The sequence below is a fragment of the Mus caroli genome, unplaced genomic scaffold (genome assembly GCF_978045245.1).
Source record: "Mus caroli unplaced genomic scaffold, Mus_caroli_1 scaffold_12, whole genome shotgun sequence".
NCBI lineage: Eukaryota > Metazoa > Chordata > Mammalia > Rodentia > Muridae > Mus > Mus caroli.
The window spans coordinates 24,714,689-24,740,897 of record NW_028227267.1 but is presented as its reverse complement, the minus strand read 5'-3'; the positions used below and the strand labels follow the sequence as shown (position 1 = coordinate 24,740,897).

General features: G+C 38.2%; 1 protein-coding gene across 4 annotated transcripts in view; it reads left to right on the top strand.

Moving 5' to 3' along the window:
• The window catches only part of Ankrd28 (ankyrin repeat domain 28), a 139,188-nt gene that overhangs the window by 58,650 nt on the left and 54,329 nt on the right, over nucleotides 1–26,209 (top strand). For all 4 annotated transcript variants that reach the window (XR_015044610.1, XM_021181416.3, XM_029469317.2 and 1 more), the window contains exons 3-4: nucleotides 11,319–11,397; nucleotides 20,644–20,714. Coding sequence is in view for 3 of the 4 variants with exons in the window: in XM_021181416.3 (XP_021037075.1) it covers nucleotides 11,319–11,397; nucleotides 20,644–20,714 (150 nt within the window). In the remaining variant the exon portion in view is untranslated. The remainder of the gene's footprint in view (nucleotides 1–11,318; nucleotides 11,398–20,643; nucleotides 20,715–26,209) is intronic.

The window sequence follows — 26,209 nt, the reverse complement described above, 5'->3', positions numbered from 1 at the left end:
TGTTCAGTAATTGAATGAATTTTACTTAACATAATAAACATAAACAAAACCAAAAGCACTACTTCTGAGAGGCATCATCTAAAGCTGTGGTAATGGGAATGGCCTCTACACAGGAAGACAGGAGGAGGCCATGGAACCTTAATTTATAGTCAGAAGCACAGTAAAGACAATGTAGAACTTGGGACTAGTGTCGGAATTTAGCGCAGTCTTAAGGAAATGAGGCCTTTACTGTGTCATTTAATACTACCTCCCAGGTAGGGTGTGTTAGGACTGAATCTGAATTACTGGTCTTCCAAACAAATTCACAGCAGGAGTGATTGCTTGTTTCCTGGTGGTAATGGGAAATCTAAATGTGACACATTGATCACAGACATAGGACAAGCTATGTTTGTGTATTCCTATCCTTAATAAAAAAGACAACCCATTTTTTTTCTTTAAAAAAAAAAGGCAAAGGATGAAAAGACACACCTCCAAAGAAAGTGCACAATGGCTCGTAAGCACATGAAGACATGCTGAACAAGGTTAGCCATCAGGGAGATGCTCATCACTCGTTACACATGGGGATGGAGTTGTGGCTATTTGCTTGCTTGCTTGCTTGCTTGCTTGCTTGCTTGCTTGGTCTGGTTTCCTTTTTGTTTTTTCTATTTTAGGCAAGGTCTCATCATGTCACCCTGGTTTGCCTAGAAATTGATATGGTACACTAGGAACACTTGAACTCATAGACATCTGTTTTTTTCCCGAGTGTTGGGATTAAAGGCATGTTCCACAATGTGATGGAGATAATTCATAGTGACACATGAGAGCCCTCATTCACTCTGCTTAAGAAGACACTGTAGATGACAGAATAGTGGCTCCCCAAGTCTAAATAAAGAGTTGCTACATTATCCAATTCTTTCATTCAAAAGATGTACCCATAAAGGAAAAAAAACCACATAAAGATTTTATATTTAGAAATGAATGTTCATTGCAGTATTCGTGTTCCTGGTAATAGACAAAACAATGTAAGCAATTCAAATTTCTATCAACTAATGAGTGAGTAAAAAGTGTGGAATATCCCTACAGTGGAATCTTACTCATCAATAAAATGAAATACTAGTAGTGCTATGGAATAAACAAGCCCTGGAGATATGTAAGCAAAGCAGGCGAGCCTGTAGAGACGGAGTATTTATTATCTATTTATTTTGGTAGGACGAGGGGAAATGGAAGTGGGGAAGATGGTTTACGATAGTGGTTTTCAACCTTCCTAATGCTGCGACTCTTCTAACAGTTCCTCATATAATGTGGTGACTCCCAACCTTAAAACGACTTCATTTATACTTCATAATTTTGCTACTGTTACAAATCATAATGTCAATATCTTATCTGCAGGATGTCTGATAGATGACCCCTGTGAAACATCCTGACTCACGTGTTGAGAACCACTGGATTAGGAGAAAGAAGTTTCTTTGTGGGTGATAAGGTGTTCTAAGATTGTGAAGACATGTGTATAACTGAGTAATACACAGCACTGAATTATGTATTCAGTATGTTTGTACATAAAGCTGTTTTAAAAAGAAAATGTTACCAAACATTTTAACCCAGAAATTAATGCAAAAGAAAGGACCGCCTCAACAAACTAATGTATGCTGCCTACTATAGCATTCATTTCCTTTTTAAAAATTGTGTGTATGCATGTTTATGGAAGAAGACAAAGCAGCTTTAGAAGCATCCCTAGGAATGTCATCCTCCTTTGAGACAGGTCCTTCGTTAGCCAGGGAATCACTAACTAGGCTAGACTTGCTGGCCAGGGGTTTGCAGGGATCCTTCTGTCTCCACCTCTGCAGCACTGAGAGTATCCCCACACTACTCATGCTTACAAGGTAAGCATCTTACCAACTGAGATGTGTTCCCAGCCCTATTTGAGACCTGTTCCTAGTCCTATTTATATCTTTTGTGGAATCATTTTCAGTTCCAGGAAATGAAAGGTAGTACTCTACCATAATCGCTCTTATTGCAAGAGTTCTGTAACAGATATTTCTTTATGATCTTAAATCTTAAAATGTAAAGAATATGGACTTTTGCCAAGCATGGTGGCATATGCCTATAATCCTAGCACTGGGGAGTTAGAAGCAAGATAATTGTGAGTTCAAGACCAGACTGGACTACTTAGGAAGTTCCATGTCAGCCTGGTTACAAACCAAGATTCTGCCTTTAATAAAGGAAGAAAGAAGGAAATCTTTAAATTTATGACAAATTTAGGTGAGTAAACCCTTACAGATTAAAACATAGAGCCTAAGTCCAGTCTTGGCTTAGAACCTGTAGCTACAGCACTCAAGAGGGTCGGACCAGGAGAATTGAACACAAGTTTGGAAACAGCCTGCACCATGTTTCAAAACCAAAATAGAGGAAAAATGGCTTTTCATTGACTGCTGGGCTCCGCGTGGAAGAGTCCTACTAACATTGTTGAAAAGTAGTATTACATAATGAAGTTAAGTGAATCAGTTAATGTACAAGCATGCCTCATTTCATTGAACTTTGCAAATACAGTGCTTTTTACACATTAAAATAATATAACAACTCTAAATTAAGCAAGCCAGTCTACAGTGTTTTCAGTAGCTCAAGTAATCATTGGCATCCTCATTTTAATTAAGGTTATGTCTTTGTTCAGAAATGAGGCTGCTGCACACTAACAGGCTACTGTAAAGTATTAACATTCTGCTACTGTTTCTTTTGTTTGTTTTGGTTTTTTGAGACAGAGTCTCTCTATATAGTCCTTGACGTCCTGGAACACACATGTAGACCAGGCTGGCTTTAAACTCACAGAGACCCCCTTGCCTCTGCCTCCCGAGAACTAAGGTTAAAGGGGTATGCCAAATTATATAATAATGTGTTATGTTTTGTCTATGATAATGTTGCGCTGCTTTGAATGGGTTTCTTTTGACCTGCACACAGAGCCAGCCTGTTCAATCCCTTGCCATCTTTTGAGTTTTCTCTTTGATTTGCAGCAGCTTTTCATGTTCTGAATGAGGCCCCTTTGAGATACATATTATAAATTCTATTCTTGTACTCCAGGTTGCCTTAATTCTTTGTGGAATCATTGAACATGAGGTATAAATTTTAACTTAGTGCAGGTTTTTGTTTATTTGATGTCTTGTTAAAAAAGTCAGCCCATCCCCCATCTCCCCCCACCCCCACCCCACCCCACCCCCACCCCCTCCTGATGCATATGAAGGCCAGAAAACAGTCTTGTTTGGAGCAAGATTGCATTGTTCTAGAGCTCACCAGGTAGGCTAGTGTGCTTAGCTAGTGAGTCCCAGGAATCTCTGTCTTTGCTTCTGAATGCTGATTTCAAGTACTTGGCTCTGTGCCCCCAAGCTTTTAATTATAGTGTTGAGAGGGGAGCAGTATACACATGGACATTGCTTGTCTGGCATGTGGAAACCGGGGGACCTTAAGTGTGAGCTCTTGAGAACTTTGCACCTTTTATTTGAGACAAGATCTCTCATTTACAGGCTTAGCAATTCTCCAGGATCCCTTTTGCCCGTATCCCTCAACACTCAGATAGATGATAGCCACATGCCAAAACTCTTTTAGTGTGTGGATGGCTATGTATATGTATTTTAATGCAAGTGCTTTCCTTTGCATGGGGGCTGTCATTCCTCAGGAAGTTCTCACCTTCTGTTTGAGACAACATCATTCATTGACCTGAATCATTTCCTCTAAGCCAGGCTACCTAGACTAGGAGCTAGGGATCTGCCTATCTCTGCCTTCCATTTCACCTTCACTGCAACTACAGGCATTTTACTATACTCTTGTGAGTTCTGGGAACTGAACTCATATCCTCACATTTGCACAGTAAGCAGTTTATCACATGAGCAGTCTTCTTAACCCAAGAAATCTTTTCTAACTTGAGTCAAAGATAATATTCTATATTCATGAGGACTTCTGAAATCTTATTCTTTACATTTAACAGCTCTGTAACATACTTAAAGTTAAATTTTACATATAAAAATACAATGTGTTAAGTTTTTATGTGTGTGTGTGTACACGTTTATGTGAGACATCATTTCTGTCTCAAGTTTTTGGCTTTATTAGGAAGTCTTAAATGTTATTTAATGAACCAATTTGTCTTTCCCTCTATATTTTGTTTTGGCTTCTTTGTTTGAGACAGTGTCGTGTAGTGAGGATGGCTTTTCCTGATGCACCTACATCTCTGTATCCTAAGTGCTAGGGCACGCATGAACCAACAACTTTACTTTTTCTTCTGGAGCTTCTATTATTCAATGTTATTCTCCTGTGACACCACACACACACACACACACACACACACACACACACACACACAAACACACAATCTCCATTTTCTTCTTTCTACTCCAAATCCCCAACTGAACTAATTTAAAAGACCTGTCCACATTCAGAAATTCTGCTTGACATATCAATTTCAAGACTCTAAATTTTAAATTTTTCATTCATTGAAGGTTTCAGTTATAAGCTTTCTGTTAGGGGGTTTTGTTGTTGTTCTGTTTGTTTTGTTTTGTTTATGATCTCTATTGAAATTTTTTATTCAGGTCATGAAGTGCTTTTCTGATTTCATTAAATTATCTGTCAGGTTTTTTGTTTTTTTCTTGACTCGTGTCCTGCTTCTGTAAGATTATTCAGAATCCTTGCTAGGCAGTTTGCAAATGTGCTTGCGTTTGATAGTTGGAGATGATTGTGTTCCTTGACAGGTGTCATCTTTACTTTTATATGTTTCTGTTATTGTCCATAAACTGATATCTGCATCTAGTACAATAATCTATCTTGTTTTATGTTTTCCCCCTTGTGTAGAGAGAGAAAGATTTTTCTGTGAGTTTTTCTACTAGTTTTTCTATTGGGTATGGTGTGTAAACTTTGATTCTAGGTTAACCCTGTATAACTTGTGCAGTTTTCTTTAACTGTAGTTCTTGTAAGAGCATCTTACTGATGTCAGTGATCTAGGCTGCACACATACGTCAGTATGGTAGTGCTGCAGCTTGTCCTCCACTTGAAAAGGCCAGGCTTGTTTCTGTTGGCTTTCACTGTGCAAACTATGTATTCCCTAGACATGGTCACTGAGTTTGGGAGCAAGGGTTTCAGCTTTTCTGCTGTACATAGATCCATGCATCAAATACAGACATACTAGGATGACAATTGTCTCTCAAGAATAGAGACACACATAGCCATAAAGGAAGGGTGTATTCTAGCAATGGATTCAATTTCAAGATGGCTTCGAGCTATAATGGATTAGATCATGATTGTAAACATATATATAAATGGGCTCCTACTCTGGTAATAAAGTTACATAAACTCCAAGCAACTTTGTAAATTATAAAGAGTCTATGCGGGCCACAAGAATCATCTGTGTAGTTACTTTACCTACAGGGCAATATTGATTTCTTCTTAAGAAATCCATCTTAGCTGTCAGACAATCATGATGGAGGAAACATCTCAGGGAGGAGACAGCATGCTTCACTCTTCTCTGTGGAGTTATTTGGGACTTTGTGCTCTATAGCAATCTTACCACTGCAATCAGATTCTTCAGTATAGTCTGTTTCTCTTGGAAGAAGGGGAAGGGGTAGAGCTGACAACAGTGAACGGCAGACAGCTCTAGTCAGTTACTCTGCTGGCGTCTTTATTTTTATTTTTTAAAACAAGTACATGGTAAGAACTCTTCCTCCCTCCCTCCCTCCCTCCCTCCTGGGTATTGTGTGTGCGCACGTGCACAGTGTGCATGTCATAGCTCATATGTGTAAGACAGGGAACAACTTGTTAGGGTCAGTTCTCTACTTCTACCTTCTGGGTTCCAGGGATTAAACTCAGGTCATCAGGTTTGTTGACAAGTGGTTTTATTTTATTATGGTCCCTGCTTCTTAATTTAAATTATAAGTACGATATTTCATTGTATAGATGTCCAACTGGAAATCTCAGATATGTTAAAAGTCTGATGATTACTAAGCATTTCAATGTACCAATATATTCACTAGGCCTAAATTAAGCTCAAGGTTTTTCATTAATAATGCATAACTTAGTAATAGGAATATTTTTCTTGAACTATACCCACAATGTATGATCCATACCTTCCATTTTGTGTTTCTTTAAGTGATAGGAGAAAGTAAGCCCTTAACTGATCATGTTAAGCCAGGCCTGGTGGCACGTGTCTATAGTCTCCTCACCATGAAAGCAGAGGTAGGATAATCTTGAGTTTTAGGCCTACAAGGATTACATAAAGCTCTAGGCCAGCCTGTATATATAGGGAGATTCTAGGACAAAACTAGCTCAGAGTAAAACTCTGGCTCTTTATAAAAGCAGGCAGCTTTAGTGTTGCAGTTTCTCACCCTTTTCCAATTTTCTAGCACTTGCCTTTATTGAATTTTAAAAATAATATTTAGCCTGTTGATCATCGAAACACTTGGTTCTTCATTCCTGATTTAGTTATTTAAATGCTATTTAAGTAAGCTACAAATACACAAATTACTAACACATTTTACCCTTGGCAAACATAGACCCCATTGTATGATCAAGAGTGTGTGGATTTATTAGTGGAAGACTGTGAGTCAAAGTACCTTGTGTGAAAACTAGTTATTCATGCTACCCAGGAAGCCAAGAATATTAGTTAATCATGTGAGTTAAATAAAGGTTGATTAAGAGCTTCTTGTGTCCTATTACTTAAGTAACCATTTAGGGGGCATCTAATTGTTTTCAGCATTTGCTTCCTGCAGTGATTGAATAAACAAGTTAGAATTCATTTTTTTAAAACGTAAGTTTTAAAGCCATATTTTACTAAAGGGACTTTTAGCTATTTTATTGCCTAATTTTCAGTGTTGAACTCTAGTAGAGTGAAATAAGATCTGTATTTTTTCTTTCATTATTAATTAATTCCCTTTTATTTTGATTTGCATAGAAGAATGCTATGTTTGTATGAGTCATAAAATAGCTTCATAGTATTGTGAGCATTGAGTCACAGAATTCCAGGCATCTCTCAGACGCAGATGACTCACTTTCTGTGTCATCGTGCTTGCTGTAATGCTCATGCATTGCATTAGAGATGTTTGTCTGTTTGACTAGGTCTAATCACAGTTTAACATTAGCAACATTTGTTTGTTTAATGGGTAGCACCAAAAAGCCTAGGCAACGAGTTCTTTTTAAAACACACTTCTAAATTAGTCTTCAGCTTTCAGTAAATTTTTATCTTTCATTTGCTTACCAGACAATCTCTGTGAGCTTTTTAGCACTGTTTGGTGTATGATTTCTCTCTATATTCTATTTCCTGGGGTGAAAATTAAAATAAAAAGCGTGATGCAGTAGATTCTAACTCTGGTCATAGAGAGGAAAAAACTCTTAGCTCACTAACTTATTTAACATTAATAGCACTAAACTAATTTCCTGTACAGTATTTTTATATAGTATTGCTAAGCCTCCCCACTCTAATCTACATTCTCAGCTGTTCTTAGAGTGATTTAGAGAGTCCCAAACTAGAAAATTTTACAATCTTGAGCTGAGGAGATAGCTCAGTGGGTAAAGTGCTTGTTAGACAATCATGAGGAACAAAGTTTGATGTCTGACCCCCACCTAAGAGCTGGATGTGGTGGTGCGTGAATACCAGCACTAGGAAGGCAGAGAGTTAGCTGGGGATCACTAGACAACCAGCCTACCCTAATGGTCAGCAAGCCCTGGGTCCCAGGGACTGACCCTGTGACCTCCACACGCACACATACACAGCCATGCATCCATATGTACAGCATCCCTCCCCTGAAAAAAATCAGGAAGACTGGAGTAATACGCTTTTTCTCCTGAATAGTCTATAAAAGTGGGTGTTCCAAGATGGTGGCTTAGTTCTTGAGATCATTCACAATCATAGTCACAGTCTGCTCTGATAGTGACCTACATCTACATGTTCAAAGCTAGCCCAGTTTCAAATCGGCCTTTCAGCCTATAGGAAGTAGGAAGATACTCCAGCTGTAACCTAGTTTTTGTTTTGTTTTCATTTCATTTTGTTTTTTAAGGCAAGATCTTGCTTAGTTTAGTTTAGGCTGATCCAGAACTCCACTATGTAGCCCAGAGTGGAGTTGATCCTCAGCCTCAGCCTCCCCCTCCGCCTCCCCCCATGCTGCTGATTCGCATGCACTCACCCAGCTTGACAGATGCCTTTTAAAGGGAAGGCGCTTTCAAAGGTCTGGCATTTGATTTCACTCTTCTACTGTTAGTCCACACTAAGTATAAGTACTTCAGGTAATCAGGGATATAACCTCTTACTTACCATGTGGGTAAATGGCAAGCTACAGCTTGCTTTCTATAGACAGTAAGAAAAACGGATTAAAAAAAGAAAAAACAAAAACAAAAACAAAACCACTTAATCTATTACAAAAGTCTTCATGAACAATACTAAGTGTAAATTTCAGAATAATTATCCCTAAGTAAATAATTTTTTAAATTCAGCCATGTCAGTAATAGTCGATTGTAGATTTGTGTGGTATCTTAATGTGGCATTACTTTGTACCTTGCTTCATCAATTGGTGTACACTTGATTAGGAGAAAGAAAATCACAAAGCTGTACATTAACGGAGCTCCCCTTTCTAGGGGAAGATTTGGAAAAAGATGTATTTTTCTTCTTTAAAACAGACATGAAAGTATTCTGGATGTGAAAGGAAAAACTAATAAATGTTAAGACTAACCTTAGGATAATTTTAAATTCACAAAGACTTTCTTCTGTGCTCCCTATGAGTGCTCCGATGGAAACGTTTTGATTAGTGACTTATCTGATTATTTGACATTTGTGTTTAGTGTGTTAAGCTGACAATTCTAAACTGCTTTAAAATTATAGAAGTATATTGATGCAGAAAAGTAGCATATAAAAGATCTTTACTCCACTTATCAGTGAGTGCATATCAAGTGACTTTTTTTGTGATTGGGTTACCTCACTCGGGATGATATCCTCCAGATACATCCATTTGCTTAAGAATTTCATAAATTCATTGTTTTTAATAGCTGAGTAGTACTCCATTGTGTAAATCTACCATATTTTCTGTATCCATTCCTCTGTTGAGGAACATCTGGGTTCTTTCCAGCTTCTGTCTAATATAAATAAGGCTGCTATGAACATAGTGGAGCATGTGTCCTTATTACCAGTTGGAACATCTTCTGGGTATATGCCCAGGAGAGGTATTACTGGCTCTTCCAGTAGTACTATGTCCAGGTTTCTGAGGAACCACCAGACAGACTTCCAGAGTGGTTGTACCAGCTTGCAATCCCACCAGCAATGGAGGAGTGTTCTTCGTTCTCTACATCCTCGCCAGCATCTGCTGTCGTCTGAATTTTTGATCCTAGCCATTCTGACTGGTGTGAGGTAGAATCTCAGGGTTGTTTTGATTTGCATTTCCCTGATGGTTAAGGATGTTGAACATTTTTTCAAGTGCTTCTCAGCCCTTCGGTATTCCTCAGTTAAGAATTCTTTCTTTAGCTCTGTACCCCATTTTTAAATTTTTTTTTTTAATTTCTGGAGTTTAGCTTCTTGAGCTCTTTGTATATATTGGATATTAGTCCCCTATCAGATTTAGGACAGAAACCTAGAATACCCAAGATACAATTTGCAAAACACAAGAAAATCAAGAAGGAAGACCAACGTGTGAATACTTCATGCCTCCCTAGAGTAGGGAATAAAATACCCATGGAAGGAGTTTCAGAGACAAAGTTTGGAGCTAAGACGAATGGATGGACCATCCAGAGACTGCCCCACTCGGGGATCCATCCCATAATCAGCCACCAAACACAGACACTAGTGCATATGCCAGCAAGATTTTGCTGAAAGGACCCTGATATAGCTGTCTTATGTGAGGTTATGCCAGTACCTGGCAAATACAGCAGTGGATGCTCACAGTCATCTATAGGATGGAACACAGAGCCCCCAATGTAGGAGCTAGAGAAAGTACCCAAGAGCTGAAGGGGTCTGCAACCCTATAGGTGGAACAACAATATGAACTAATCAGTACCCCCAGACCTCGTGTCTCTAGCTGTATATGTAGCAGAAGATGGCCTAGTCGGCCATCATTGGGAAGAGAGGCCCCTTGGTCTTGCAAACTTTATATGCCCCAGTACAGGGGAATGTCAGGGCCAAGAAGTGGGAGTGAGTGGGAAGGGGAGCAGGGCGGGGGGCAGGGGGAGGTATAGGGGACTTTTGGGATAACATTTGAAATGTAAATGAAGAAAATATCTAATAAAAAAATTAAAAACATAAAAGATCTTTACTCGAGCTGGGCGTGGTGACGCTCACCTTTAATCCCAGTACTCAGGAGGCAGAGGCAGGCAGATTTCTGAGTTCGAGGCCAGCCTGGTCTACAAAGTGAGTTCCAGGACAGCCAGGGCTATACAGAGAAACCTCAGTCTCGAAAAAACAACAAAACAAAACGATCTTTACTCAAGCTTTAGTCCCAGCACTTGGAAAACAGGTAGGTAGATATATCTGTTCTACACAGTGAGACCCTGTCTTGAAAAACTGTGTGCATGCATGAGTGCATGTGTGGGTTTGAGCTTGTGCAGGTGTGTGTATGCCCCATTGCAGTATATGAGTCAGTAAAGTCTTAAACTCTTTCCTTGTCTATATTTCAATTTTTATCTATCTTATTTGTTTGTTTGTTTGTTTGTTTATTAGTTTTTTGAGACAGGGTTTCTCTGTGTAGTCCTGGCTGTCCTGGAACTCACTCTGTAGACCAGGCTGGCCTCAAACTCAGAAATTCACCTGCCTCTGACTCCCAAGTGCTAGGATTATCGGCGTGCGCCACCACTGCCGGGCTTTATTTATTCTTTATGGATTTTATACAGGTTGAAAATTCCTTATTAAAATTCTTAGGACCAAAAGTGTAGAAGATTTCAGATTTTTAAAAATATTTGGGGAATATTCATTCATCCATCTAACATTGTTCTGAGGATGAGATTCAAGAATCAAAACATACGATTTACCATCTCATATGCCTTATACATATCAGCTGAGGATAACTGTACATAATATCTTTAAGAATTTTACATGTGAACAAAATTTCTTCAAAGTTAGTTTTTTATTTATGGTTACACATCACTTCCCGAAACCTTTTGGAATTTGTTTCATTTCAGATATTTTAAAAATAGGACTGGGCAGTTTGGCTCAAGCCATGGTTTTATAGCCAAGTAAATTTGTAAAGGCTTTTACTTGTCTTAGCTGTGAAACACCCAAGATTTTGTTGGTGAGACTTGCAGAGTAGAGTTGTGGAAATATTAATTTGTTAATACTGTTGGATTTCATTCATACTACATTATTTTTATTAAAGTGCAGTTTCCTCTTTTCACAGGACAATGAGAAGAGAACCCCTTTGCATGCCGCTGCCTATCTTGGGGATGCAGAAATCATTGAGCTGCTTATTTTATCTGGTATGGCAACTCCTGAGCTGAGCTCATGGTGTTCAGTTTGTCGTATGAGTGTTTGTCCAGCTAGCGTGCCTATGGAATGCGTAGCCTGTGTCTTAATATTGGTTTCATAAGTTAACCAATTTATTTACTCTACAAACTTTGATCATAGAACCTGTTTTGGGTACTTAAAGTACTTTAAGAAATAGAACAAAGATTGCTGTCCTTACAGACTTTTTAATTCCATAAATACAAGTCATTTTATAGATAATAATTTAAAGATAATAGATAGTTTAAAAGATAATAATTGCTACTGTGGAAAAATGAAAAGCATAGATTCGGAAGAATAGGAAAGAGGCATATGTCAGGAGAGGCTTTCTGTATTGTACTTAATGGGCCTCATTGAATACAGAGTTTTGAGGAGACAGAAGAGGGCAATAGTGGCCCAGCAACTAGATGGTAAAAAATAAGTCCTATTGTGTACAGAAATTTAAGTTGTTGCCAGCAGACATTCTTTCTTTAAATGTCTTTTTTTTTTTTTTAAAGATCCGAGGATATGATTCCGTTGGTAAAATGCTTACTATGCAAGCATGCAACTTAGGTTTAGATCCCTAGCACCCTCATAAGAATCCAGGTGCAGCAGTACAAACCTGTAATCCTAGGACCAGGGCAGCAGAGATAGGTGGATATCTGGAGTTTGCCAGCCAGCCAGTCTGCCTAGCCAAAGCAGTGAATTCCTAGATTCAGTGAGAGACCTTGACTCAAAAAATAGGTAGAAAATGACTAAGGAAGACAGCCAATGTTGGCTTCTGGCTCCCACATACACATCCAGATCATAGGCACCCATGTCAGAACACACATACTCCAAAAAGAAAATTGCTTTTATTTCAATTTTTTAAGGTCTTTAAAATGCTTTTTTTGTGCATGCCTTTAATCCCAGCACTCAGGAGGCAGAGGCAGGCGGATTTCTGACTTCAATGCCAGCCTGGTCTACAAAGTGATTTCCAGGACAGCCAGGGCTACACAGAGAAACCCTGTCTCGAAAACAAAACAAAACAAAACAAAACAAATTATGCTTTATAGACTGAGTATGTAACTCAGTTGGTCTAACATATAGGAAGCCTTGGGTTTAATACCCAGCTCTCCAGCACTGCATAAACTGGATGAGATGTTACACATGTTGCCATAGTCCCAGCTCTTGAGAAAGAACAGCAGGAGAATCAGGAGTTCAAGGTAATTCTCTGCTGTAATATGTAATATGCAATGATGGACAACAACAATAACCCTGTTAAAAACATGGTGGGAGAAAGGTACAGCCTGAGGTTGTCTTCTGACTACTATACACATCATAGCAGATGCAGATGTGTACTCTAACACATGGCTACATGCACATATCATATAGGCATATACACAACATACACAAAAAGAGAAAATAAGAAAATGACTGTGTAAGAAACAGTACAGTTTTGTTTATTTTAATGTCTAGGACTTTTGATAACTACCGCTATGGATTTTTTTTAAAGAATCATATTTGTTTTTATTTTAATATACATACTATTTTATATAATCTTATGAAGGGGTTCATTTCCCCCATTTAATTATTTTTTTTTATTTTTTATTTTTTTTTGTGGTTTTTCGAGACAGGGTTTCTCTGGGTAGCCCTGGCTGTCCTGGAGCTCACTCTGTAGACCAGGCTGGCCTCGAACTCAGAAATCCGCCTGCCTCTGCCTCCCGAGTGCTGGGATTAAAGGCGTGCGCCACCACACCCAGCTAATTAAATTTTTTATGCCTAGAAAAAACTTCAGATGCTAGAGCTGAGTCTGACTCTTTTTTTTAAATGTGAATACTTCCAATAATGACTTTAGCTACCAAGTAAAAGCTATGTAATAACTACAGTGCAAGTGAGTTCCTTCAGACCAAATGTACTTTGTTTTTATAACAACACAGTCTCCTTTATTGAATCTACTGTTGGAACTTCCTCAGGTCCATAGGCTGTTTTTCAGTGATCTGTTGGTGGTTCGCCGTTAAGCCTCTATCACCAGTGTCAAAACTAACCAGGTTGCCTGCTTGATCTCTTCTTTAGCAGTGTTCTTTTGTGCAAAGATGACCCAGACAGCTCTGGCTCATCTGAGAGATTGTTTGGGATTTTAGAACACACACAGCCAAGAGAAAGGGACACATTAACACTAGGACAAAAATGTTCTTTTGGAGAACTCAGGCATCTTCCCTGTATCTGCAGAAGCTTCCCTTAAGTCAGTGTCCGTGCTCATTGGTACACATTTCCTATAATAGGTAGACATTTTTATATTTGGGTTTATAGTACTATTTATTGTGTGTTAGTTACTGTTTTATTTCTGTGATAAAACCTGTTATCTTAGAGAAGAAAGGATCTATGGAGGGTGGGGGCTTATGGTTCCCGTAGGGTCAATAATTATGGAAACAGCATGAGAGCAGGAGTCAGGTTGGAGGCCGGAATATGACTGCTCACATCTAAAACCACAAACAGGAAGTAGAGACAGCACTGGAAACCGCACATGGTTCCCCCACCCCACGCACTTGGCTTTTAAAACCTCAAAGCCAGCTCTTATTGACACACCTCTTCCAGCAAGGACATACCTCCTAAGCCTGTCTCAAACAACTAGGGAACCAAGTGCTTCAGTGTTGAAGACTTACGGGGGTCATCTCATTTGAACGACCACATTCTACTTGTTGGCCCACATAAGCTCCTGATCATCTCATAATGCAAATAAATGCATTTAGTGTAACTTCAAAGCCCTTCATAGTGTTTCGCAGACTGTGGACACAGGCTGTAGCCTTTTACAGACACTGACACTGCTTTAAAGTATTAAGACTCTTCTGAGATTCAAGACAGTCTCTCAGCTGTAACCCCCTATAAAATCCAAAAAACAAATTATATACCTACATGATAAATGACATAAGATAAACACATTCCTAATGGGAGGAATAGAGGAATCGTGGGGAAACATTATACCAAAGCAAAACCAGAACCCAGCAGGGCAAACTCCAGATTCTGTAGCTTCCTGTCTGATGTCAAAGTGCTTAGATGGAACTGCTGTTCCAGCTTTTCTACCTAAAGGGTTACACCAGCAGCAGCAGCACCACCACCACCACCGGCAGCAGCTGCAGCTACCGCTGCCTGGTTCTACTATCAGAGTATGGAAATCTTTACAACATGGGGTCTCCAACACAACCCAGATTTCACTTTCCACAGCTTCAGGCAGTGAGCTCTTCAAACCTCCATACAGAGACCCCTTTGCCACATAACTAGGCTCAGTGACTCTTAAGCTGGAGAGGAAGCTTGTCTTCTGTACATCTTTCATGACTCTAAAGCCAGCACCATGTGGATGTCACTGCCACCTAGAGCTGCAAGCATGGGATGAAATCTGCCCTCTGTAACCACATTACTAGCAGCTACTGTTTTTGTTGCTTTCTCACAAGTTGAAAGCTTAGTTGGTGGGGTCTTGTCCTAAGGGCGCTCTTCCCTTTATTCCATTACACATTTGGCCTCTCAGTAATGGTGTGAATCTTAACAAGTACAGCCTCTCTTGCAGCAGAAGCCATGTTGCCAGTATCCCTTTTCTCTCTAGAACTGTGCACTTTGTATTTCTTCCTCCTGCACTGTAGACCTACATATGACTGATGCTAATAACTATAAATCAGAGCCAGTATTAGGCCATCTTGCAATTTTCACCAAAGAAATCAGTTCATTACTTATAAATTAACCTAAGGCAAGTTCTTAGGACAAGAGCAAAAAAGCAGCCACATTCTTTGCCAGAAATACCAGGAATGGTCACTAGCCCAATTCCTAATGTTGTTCCCTTTGAAATCTCTTGAGCTGGGCCTCTACTTTTCATATAGCTCAGAGCACACTGCCTTCCAAGCTTCTACAAAGATGGCGCCCACTAAGCTTCACTTAAGTGTTCAAGCACTTTTCTAGTTCAAAGTTCCAAATTCCTCCACATTCCTCCAAAAAGCAGCATGGTTAAGTCTGTCACAGCAGTATCCTCCTACTCCCTGGTATGAATTTCTATATTAGTTATTTTTCTATTACTGTCATAAAACACCATGACCAAGAAGACTTACACGAAGAAGGGTGTATTTTAGACTTTTAGTTCTAAACTGTTAGGGTTTGCAATGATGGGGACAATCTAACAGCAGGTAGCAGATGTAACAGCTGGAAGCTGAGCACTTAGGGCTCAAATTTCAAACCACAGTCAGGAAGCAGAATGAACTAGGAGTGGCGTGTAGCCATTGAACCCTCAAACCTGCCCCCAGTAACAACATGCTTCATCCAGCAAGGCAACATCAACCTCAGACAGGGCTAGCAACTCGAGACCCAGTACTCAAGTGTCCAAGGTTTGTAGGGAACATCTCATTCAAACCATCACAGCTAGTAGTAGTAACTTGTCTCCTCATTCAAGGTGATATATCTTCATATTATTTTATTTTTGATGACTTGTTAAGATTAAATGTTTTATAATTTATAGTTAAATTCATTGGACCATAAATATTTCTGTATGATGCAACCCCAAGATTTGTAAGTAGTTAGTAGTATTTTTGACCTGGTATATACAACCAAGCTTTCTTAGAATCTGTAGTTATGCTGAGATCCACTGGAATTAATAATTGTTTTAGAACGAGTAAAATAATAAGTACTTATTGTATCTCTTTAATACCATACTAAAATTAGTTTTTTCTTTTATCCTATTCTGCCCTCAGCTCTATGAAAGTACTAAAAACAAGAAAGCTAGGCAGTGCTTACCAGCAGCATTATTTACGACTGAAGCTTGTACTGTCATAGCTGAAAAGCTAGAGCCTTGAGCCAGACTCATTAACTCTGTCATCATCTGAACCTCTCTCCTTTGTATCTACTCTTCTTCATTATCACTATTACCTCACATTGCGTAACATTTGCATACACATTTTTTTATTCTAGAATGTTTCTCCTAAAGACTAAATTTTATCATCAATTAATAGATATTTTGTTTGGAAGCTATTAATTTAATGCTTCCATTCAAATCATATGTTAGCAGACTGCTGAATGTTACCTTTTCAGCACACGGAAAGCGTTTTTCAAAAGTTCATTTCATTGGCCTCTTATAGAAAATAATTCTTAATACAGAATAATGATTTGATATTTCTTCCTTTGGAATTAAATCTAAAATGTGCACATCTCAAAAGCTTGTAACGTAAGTGTATTAGCCAGGGCTGTCATTAGAGAGAGATTGGGAGCGAGGGAGGGGAACCATCAAGCAGGCAGCTTAAACAGCAGTAGGTTGTTTTCTCACAGTTCTGGTCAGAAGCTTGCGGTGAAGGCATGGGCAGGATTACTTCCTTCTTAAAAGAAGAGGCTCTAGTGTGTCTTTCCCTTGACTTGTGAATGTTGTAGACAGAGGCCTTCTCCCTCTGCTTTCACTCCATCTGTGCCAGTGTCTACATTTCTCATTCCTTTACAAATATCTTTATTAGTTCTTTGAGAACTTTGTATTGAGGGCAGGAGAAATGGCCCAGTGGTAAAATAGTCATTATTGCTATCTTCCTAAACTGCTCTCTTCTTTGCCTTCAGATTGCTTGTAGTGATTTCTCCTGCCAAAATATCTACCAATAACCTAGCAGGGACGGTGGAGAGAGTCTTGCTAGCATATAGGATCTGTTTGAGTGACCCGGAAGTAGTAAAGAGATGAATCTTTTCTCAGTGACTTAGCGTCTTTGTAGCTCATAGATTCTATCTGTTGTCATGTGATGAACATGTGATGCTCCTGAGAGGCTGTTATAGGTGTGTTTCTCTCTCTACAAAGACAGTTCATGTTTTAAGGAGATACAGTGCTCTTCTTCCTCCCCATCTGTCTTGATAACCTCTCTGGCTAGTATTTTATACATACTCTTGACCAGCTATTGACCCTCTCACCTCTACTCTGGCTGTGTCTTGCATTATGAGAATGGTTTTGCTGTCTAATGTATATATTAATGTATAGCTAATTTTAGGAGAGTTCTTTATAGAACAGAAACCAGAAATATATCACCTTCAGAGAGTTTACCAAAAGAGGTTCCAGGAATCTTAAACAATAAAAATATGCTGCTGTACTTGTGGCTCTTATATCATTGTTGTTGTTCATTTCCTTAGATAGGAACACAGCCAACCTGTGTTGAGAATGTCCATCGTCGCTCTGTCATGCTTGTTAGTCTACAAATCACATACAATTTAATGCACGTGGATAAGAGAGATTGGTGCGTGCAGATTTTTTTCATAAATTGGCCTTTACATTTATGAGAAATTAAAACATCTGATTAGTGCTTTTAAAAGAAGACTAGGACATAACAAAAGATAGCTGTCTTCTAAGAAAAGAGATAATGATCAGAAGATTAAAAATGAAAACCCTATCATTGAACAAGCCCTTTATTTTTAGTATTGTTTGTTACCAGTAGCAGTGTGATACCCTCAGTTAACTTTTAATGGATTCTTTATTGTAGTCACTTGTTTGGTTGGTTTTGGTTTTGGTTTTTTGGTTTTTCGAGACAGGGTTTCTCTGTATAGCCCTGGCTGTCCTGGAACTCACTCTGTAGATCAGGCTGGCCTTGAACTCAGAAATTTGCCTGCCTCTGCCTCTCAAGTGCTGGGATTAAAGGCGTGCGCCACCACTGCCTGGCTAGTCACTTGTTTCAATAAATTAATGTGGCATATTAAACATGAAAAATAAAAAAGACTATCAGAACAAGACAAAATGAATCAGTTTTCTTTTGAATTTCCATCTCCTTAGTGTACCATTAAATTAGATTGTTTTCAGGTAGTTATATATCTGATAATCCATATCCAAAAGAAATACTTAAAAACTACCCAATTCCTGGTTCTTTTTTTTTTTGTACTTGGAACCAAATTCTTGGAATTTTCTCATGACCATCTTTTAATTTTTTTCTTTAGTATGTTTTATTTTTTGAGCAGTATTATCATATATAGAAAATTATAGAAACTACAGTAATAGAGAATAACAATGAAGTAGCTCTTCCTCCCCACTCCTCCCCACACACCAGCCTTCTGTATGCCTGCCCCGTATTAAGTGTACCCAAAACCAACCAGCCACTCAGCCCTACTCTTTCAATATCTTGTCATCCCACTATGGGTTCAGTATTCATGCTAATCAAATATGAATATAGACTTACCTCTTCCTATTTCTAACTAAAGGTAAACATTTTTATAGTTACTGCTTTTTATTTTTATCTTTTTTACATTTTATTTCTCAAAGCTATATCAGCACATGGAGAGCCACCCTGGTTTTTTTGTGACAGTCACAGTTCTGTTCTCTTGTCATAACTTGAGAGCTGGCTTCTTGAAGGTATTTATGAGACCTCAGTTTTTGCCCATTTTGGCCCAGGTACTATCCCTTTTAATTGTCTGTGTCTGTACCTTAGGCCTGCATTTCTCCTCTGTATAGACCTATATGTGGGCATGAGTACTTATGTAGAAAAAGCTGTAGGAATTCTAGAGAACCATAGATTTCTCAGCAGACAAATGAGAGAATGAAAGACCCCATTGTCCTTCACTAGCTCCACACCTTGAGCCTTTGAAAAAAAGTAAACATCTCAGATGTTTCAACCTAAACTAAAAAAACACTCTGATTTCACTATGGCCAGGTTGTCTGCCGTCATATTCTTGGCCTGCAGGGGCCTGAATATTTACAGCTAGTTGCCTAAATATTTACTATGCAAATATGCTGTTCTCTGTTCTCTGTGCCTAACTGTTAAGCATGTATGTGGCATGGACAGGGTCCTGATCAGGTTAGATCCCTAGCACTGCAGAGAATTTTTTAACTATAACTACTCTCTTTGACCAGTTCTTTATTTTATTTTATTTTATTTTATTTTTTGGCTTCACTTCTTTCTGTCTCAGCTCTCCCCCTGACCCCTCCCCCCTGCTGCCCCCCAAGACAGGGTTTCTCTGTGTAGTCCTGACTGTCCTGGAACTCACTCTCGAGACCAGGCTGGCCTCGAACTCAGAACTCTGCCTGCCTCTGCCTCTCAAGTGCTGGGATTAAAGGTGTGTGCCACCACTGCCCGGCTCTCCCATTGGCTCTTGGTTCTGTTGTCTTTGTCACTGTTGATGCTTACAGAGAATTCAACTACTCAAACGTTTAATTGCTACATTTGTTTTGTTCATGTTCTATAGTCTTTTGTGTTCAGCACTTCTAAATCTACCATCAACATGTGTGCTATATGTACTAGGTTATTACATGATCACAACACAGTTTAGAAGGTTTCTCCTATAGCTGATACTAATAGAGCTATAACATAAAGTCACTGCACTTGACTGTCTGTCCCCTGAACCCTCACACTTAAAAACACAGGAACAGTGTTTAAGCATTAGGAAGTATGAATTTTAGTCATACTTGACTCTGGTTTGGGCACATAAGTATAAAACTACAGAAATTTATTAAGGATTATTCAACATACTTTTTCTGTTATCATCTAGGAAATGAGGAATTGGGGTTTGGGGCATAAATCTAGAGTGATGTTTAGGCCAGGACTTGATGGCCCGTTGACTAGCCAGAACTGTTTCCTTTCTGCTCGCAGCACACTCCTACTATGAGCCTCTCTTCTATTGGATTCATCTTTTTTAACCTTATATGTAATATTTTTATCTTATTGGATCTATTTATATTTTGTTGGTACTTTTGTCCATTGACTTAATTTTTAAATTACATATATTTGATTTTTAAAAGATCCTTCTTTAAACTTTAGGTATAATGAAGAAAGACTTGTAAATTGGTTTATTTTCCTACATCTGTAAACATTGAATTCATTTTTGTATGATAACCTTATAGTATCAATGTGTTTTTCCTTATACCTGTACAGTTACCTTTATATTACTTTATGCCATTATGCATTTATTAGTAAAGAAATGCAATGAAAATTTTATGTTAATATACAATTCATCTTGGAGTAATATTGTTTGTTTCTCTTAAGTATTTGAGATTAACACTTTAAAATGGGATTTGACTTTACCTCGAGTATGCTCTGTATAAAGGTGGCTTTACTAGCCTAACTATAAAATGCTGTTTATTTGCTTAGTACAAAGAACTGATTCCTTTTGGATAATTATATCAACTTAAAAGAATAATTTTGCTTTATAACTTAAGGGTAATATATTGGAAGAAAGTACATAAGTAATTGTTATCCCCTTGGGGCTACATAATTTAGGTTTATTAAAAATACTCAACGTAAAATATTTCAATTATTTTTTTCTTCTTGTTGCAGGAGCTAGAGTTAATGCCAAAGACAGCAAATGGTTGACACCTTTACACAGAGCAGTCGCATCGTGTAGTGAGGTATGACATTTCTCTTAGTGAGTGGATGGATGTAAAGAAGCACTAAGTAGGTCTGCATGTGTCACACTTAAAAGCGCATTCTTTAACAGAAGAAAAAAACCTACTACCGTTCCTAGACCAGTCATTTTCCTTCAGATCTTGTACAAAAACTAAGCTAATTGTCGCATTTCTCCTTTTATGTGTCAGATTCTTAAGAGTGTCTGAGGTAAATGAGTAGACAACCTTATTTCTGCCCCTCCTTCACAAGAAAGTATTTTCTAACACCGATCCTCTTTGGGCCTTTTCAGTCCATAATGCCCTATTCCAGGGCTCTGCGTAGCGCAATGACATCAGTATTTAGAATGATTAATTTCAACATTGAAGTTGAATTTTAGGAATATTACTTTTAAGTGCATTTTTATGAATGGTATATGTATGTCCTCATGCATGTTTACATGTGTTTGGACACACAAATATATGTGAGTGGGCTTGCATTTGTATGCACATGGCGTGTAGAGGCCCAAAGTTGACATCAGATGTTTTTCTTGTTCACAATCCACTGTATTCACTGATGCAGGGTCTTTTGCTGAACTTCCCCAACTCAGGCTGGGCTAGCTGCAAGGGTTCTGAGGATCCAAACCTGGGTCCACACACTTGTACTTTATCAAATACTGCGCCATTTCTCCAGCCCTTGATGCCCACTGCAGCAGACTCGAAAGTGTTACCTTAAAGAATGTGAGATTTCTCACATGGAAAAAAAGACTTTTCCTGGTAATAGTCCAATATGTTGTATGTGCATTAAGATAACTGGCATTTGTCCTGGTTGGGTTTGGGTTGGTTGGTTGGTTTGTTCAATTTAGCATAAGCTAGTTATCTAAGAAGAGTATTTTGTTTTGTTTTGTTTTGTTTTTTGGAGACATGCACTTTGTCCTGATCTCCCCTCCTCATCTCATCCTACCAAGTGTCAGGATGATGGTATATACTACCATAGCCAGCTTGGTCTGTTTTGTTTGTTTGTTTGTTTGTTTGTTTTTGTTAGGTTTTTTTGTTTTTAATGTGTATGGGTGTTTTGTCTGCATGTATGTCTGTGTAGCACATACATGCTGAGTGTCCATGGATGCCAAAGAGGAGTGCCGGGTTTTCTGGAGTTATGGGTCTTGTGAATTGATCCCAAGGCCTTTGCAAGAGCAGCCAGCACTCTCACCTTCTCAGCCATCTCCCCAACCCCAGAAGAGAGAATCTTCATTGAGAAAATGACACTATTAAGATTTCGATCTGTAGACAAGTTTGTGGGGTGTTGTCTTGATTATTGATTGATGTGGAAGGGCCCAGCCTACAGTGGCAGGCAGTCCTGGATTATATAAGAAAGCTCACTGAGCAGTTGGGAAGAGCAAGCTAATAACGAGCACTTCTGCATGGCATTTGTTTCAATTCTTGCCTCCAGCTTCCAGCCTTCAGTTTCTGCCCTGACTTCTTTCATGATAAGCTATAAAATGAGATAAATCCTTTCCTCACTATGTTGCTTTTGGTCATGGTGTTTTATCACAGCTGTAGAAACCCTAACTAAGACAGCGTTCTTGAATAGGTCTGTTTATTTTCTCTAACTGTAATGGAATTGTGGGGTCATGGACCTCTGTGTGTCTTTGGTTTACTCCCTGTCTTCCCAGATGTTAGTAGATTCCTGAACATATCTTCAGTCTGTTTGCCAACCCTATTAAATACTAGTGTTGTTTCCTATATTTCAAACAGTTCTAAATTGTTCTTTATTTCAAAGACTAAAAATCATGCTTATGCCATAAACCATAGTCTTTCATTTAGTAATCTTTGAAACCTTGTAACTTAACAGCTATTCACACTGTAATCTCTGTGCATTAGTTATCGTACAGCAATCTTGAAAAGACTGGTGGTCAGTTAGTGTCCTCTTTCCCCTAAAGAAGAGCACCCAGGGGCAGTTTTGCAAGATTTGAATGTATGTCCTATAAGTGGTAGGGGTTGAGTTCTTTATATATGCCCAGGAGTAAAAGCTGAGTCATATAGTAGTTCTATTTTCTAATTTTTTAAGGACTCTGCAAAATAATTTCCATAATGGAAGTATTAATTTTCATCCCCACTAGTTGTGAATGTGTTCCTCTTTCTTCACATTCTCCCTAACATCTGTTGACTGTGACAAGCAGAGCCAGTGAGCTGTGAGCTTTATTGGCATCTGCTGGGAGGTCCTTCACTGTGTTAGATCTGGAGGGCGCCACTGTTGGAAGTTCCAGAAGGTCCTTAAGAGCATCGGCCAGCTACTAGCTCAGACACGCAGGCCTGTGTGAACTCAGCAGCTGTGCAGGTAGTCTGTTCTAGGAGAGCCAGAGCTACACAGTAGCCAGGCTCAAAGTGTCTTTGCAGATGGGGATCACCACAGTGGCTTGAAATGCCCTGAGCAGTAAGATCTGGGGGCTACCTCCAAAGTTCCAGTTTCTGTGTGGTTCTATTGGACATTAGCTTTGTACTATCAGGGCTCACAGCTTAGGGTTGGTTCATTAACATATCAGAGAGCCTTATAGCTGCCTACTTAATACCTCTTGCAAACATTACATTTTTCAATGTTACACAGAATGGTTTTACACAAAATGGTTTTCGTTAATGTCCTATCGTGTCAGATTTCTTTTCTTTTTTCTTTTCTTTTCTTCTGTTTGAATTATTTGCTTTGATTTAATGTGTCTTGAGTGTTTTACCTGCAGAGCCAGACTAGAGAGAGCCCTTAGTCCCCTGAAACTGGAGTTACAGATGATTGTAACCTTCCATGTGGGTGCTCAGAACTAAACCCAGGTCTCTTCTGATTCAACTCTCCTCAGCCCTGTTAGATTTTTTGATGTTAGGGCATTCTGAATTGGGTAAGAGTAGTTTTCATTTGTATTTCCCTGATGGTTAGAAATATTGAACACTTTTTAAAATCAGATACGGACCATTTGTGTTTCTCTTTTTATTTTTTTAAAGATTGATTTATTCATGTATTTTATGTAGATGAGTGCTATATCTTCATGCATACCTGAAGAGGCAGTATGATTCCATGATAGATGCCAGTGAGCCACCCTGTGGTTGCTGGGATTTAACTTCAGGACCTCTGGAAGAGCAGTCAAGTACTTTTAACTACTGAGCCATTTCTCCAGCCCTTCTTTTTGAAAACTGTTCAATGTCCGTTTGTTTGTTGATTGGCAGTTTTGTTTCCTTGGTATCTAATATCTTCAGTTCTTTGTAAATTCTGGACATTAGCCCCCTGTGTAAAGAATACCTGAAAAGATTCCCCCTATTCTGTGGGTTGTTTCCCCTGCTGATAGTTAAGTTTTCATAGAACCTCATCCGCTGGTACATGGGGCTGGTTCCTGTGCTGCTGAGGCTCTGTTTCAGAGAGGTCTCTCTGAGCCTAGTATCTTAACGAGTATCACCTGCTTTATTTCAGTGCCTCAGGTTTTAAATTAAGGAATTTCAGCCATTTTGAACTTATTTTTTTACAAGGTGAAAAATATAATCTGAGTTCATTCTGCTGCAGATAGATATCCAATTATGAGAGCACCATTTGTTGAATAGACTATCTTTTTTTCAAGTATGTGCTGTTTGTTTCTATTGTCAAAATTAAGTAGGCATAGCTTTGTTGTTTCATTTCTGGGTCCTCCTTTTTATTGATCTTCGTGGTTTTAGCCAGTGCCAGGCTGTCTCTCACTGTAACTATCTATCACTGTAGTTCAGTTTGGGTCAGCCATTGTCACACTCCCAGCAAGTTCTTAACTCCTCAGGATTGCTTGACTAGTTGGGCTCTTTGGTGGTACTATATGATTCTGTTTCTTTAATATGATGAGTATGATAATATATTACATATGACTTGTTTATGTAATCTGTGAAACATGGCATCAGGTTGTTGGTATATAATTGTAGTATATCTGTACATTTTTTGATGATACAGCCATTCCCACGGTATTCTGCCAGTCCAGGAGTATGGAAGGTCTCTCCGTTATCCACACCTTCTCTAGGTTTCTTTTTCAGTGTCTTGAATTTTTTATTGTTTAGGGGCTTTTAATTCTTTGATTAGGTATATTCCTAAATACTTAATTTTTAAATTTTATTTTGAATGGAACACTTTTATAAATAATTTTTCTGAGAGACATAGTTGGAGTATATGAAGACTAGTGGAGTATTTTTGTAGGTTGGTTTTTGTATCCTGCAATTTTTCTGTGTTTATTAGATCTCAAGAGTTTTCTAGTAAACTATAGGTATTTTAAATCAAGGATCATTGCATCTATAATTAAATAGTTTAACTTCTTATCTTTATCCATCTCCTTTGTGTCTTTTGCTGTAGCTAAAACTGTATCAAATAAGAGAGAGGAGAATAGGAATTCTTATGTCTTGTTCCTGATTTTAGAGGAAATGATCTCTGTTTGTCTCTAATATAATGTATTTTATAGTTTTATTGTATATGCTCTATTATTTTGATGTATATTCCATCTACTCCTAATAATCCCAAAACTTGATTATGAAAATCTGATGTATTTTGTCAAATGCCTTTTTAGTATCAATCAAAATGATTATGTGATATCTATCCTTAAGTTCATTTATATGCTATATTATATTTATTAATTTATATATGTGAACCAGTGTTGTCTTTCTGCAATGAAGCACATTTGGTCATAACATATAATCTTCTTAATGTGTTCCTGAATTCCATTTGCAAGTATTTTGCTGGGAATTTTTACATCTGTTCATTAAAGAAACTGGTCAGTAGCTTTCTTCTTGTGTGGTTCTTGTGTCTTTACCTGTTTTGGGAACCAGAGTAATACTGAACTTACAGAATTAATTTGGTAGTGCTCCTTCATCTTCTGATTTGTGGAACAAGTCTAGAACAATTGATACAAGATCTTTCTTGAAAGCTTGGTAAAATTCAGCAGTTAATCCACCTGGTCCTTGGCTTTTCTTTTGACTGTGGCTTCCAAGATCTTATAACTTATAATGGATTGGTTTACATTATTGATATTTTCTAAGTTTAATTTTTTAGGTGATAATACATTTAGAAATTTTCCTATTTCTTCTGGGTTATCTCGCTTCTCGGAATATACTTTTTCATAACAGTTCCTAGTAATGTCCTGTAGTTTTCTGTTGTAATGACACGCTTTGCATCTTGAATTTTGCTAGTCTGTGTCTTCTCCCTTTGTCTTTTTTTAGATCGGCTAAGGATTTGTCTGTATTTTTCAAAGAACCAATTCTTTGGTTGATTTTGTGTTTTGTTATTTAATATTTATTTCACTCATGTATTCCCTAATCTGTATTATTTCTTACCATCCACAGAGATTTGTTGCTGCTTTATTTACTATAGCAAGGAAATGAAACCAATCTAGTTACTCATCAGTAGATGAATGGTTGATTGAAATCAAAGTTTGCAAGAAAATTGATGGACTTAGAATATATAATATTAATTGAGGTCAGATAGTTTCAAAAAAGAAAAAATGACATGTTTTTTTTCTCATGGTGTGTAATTTATG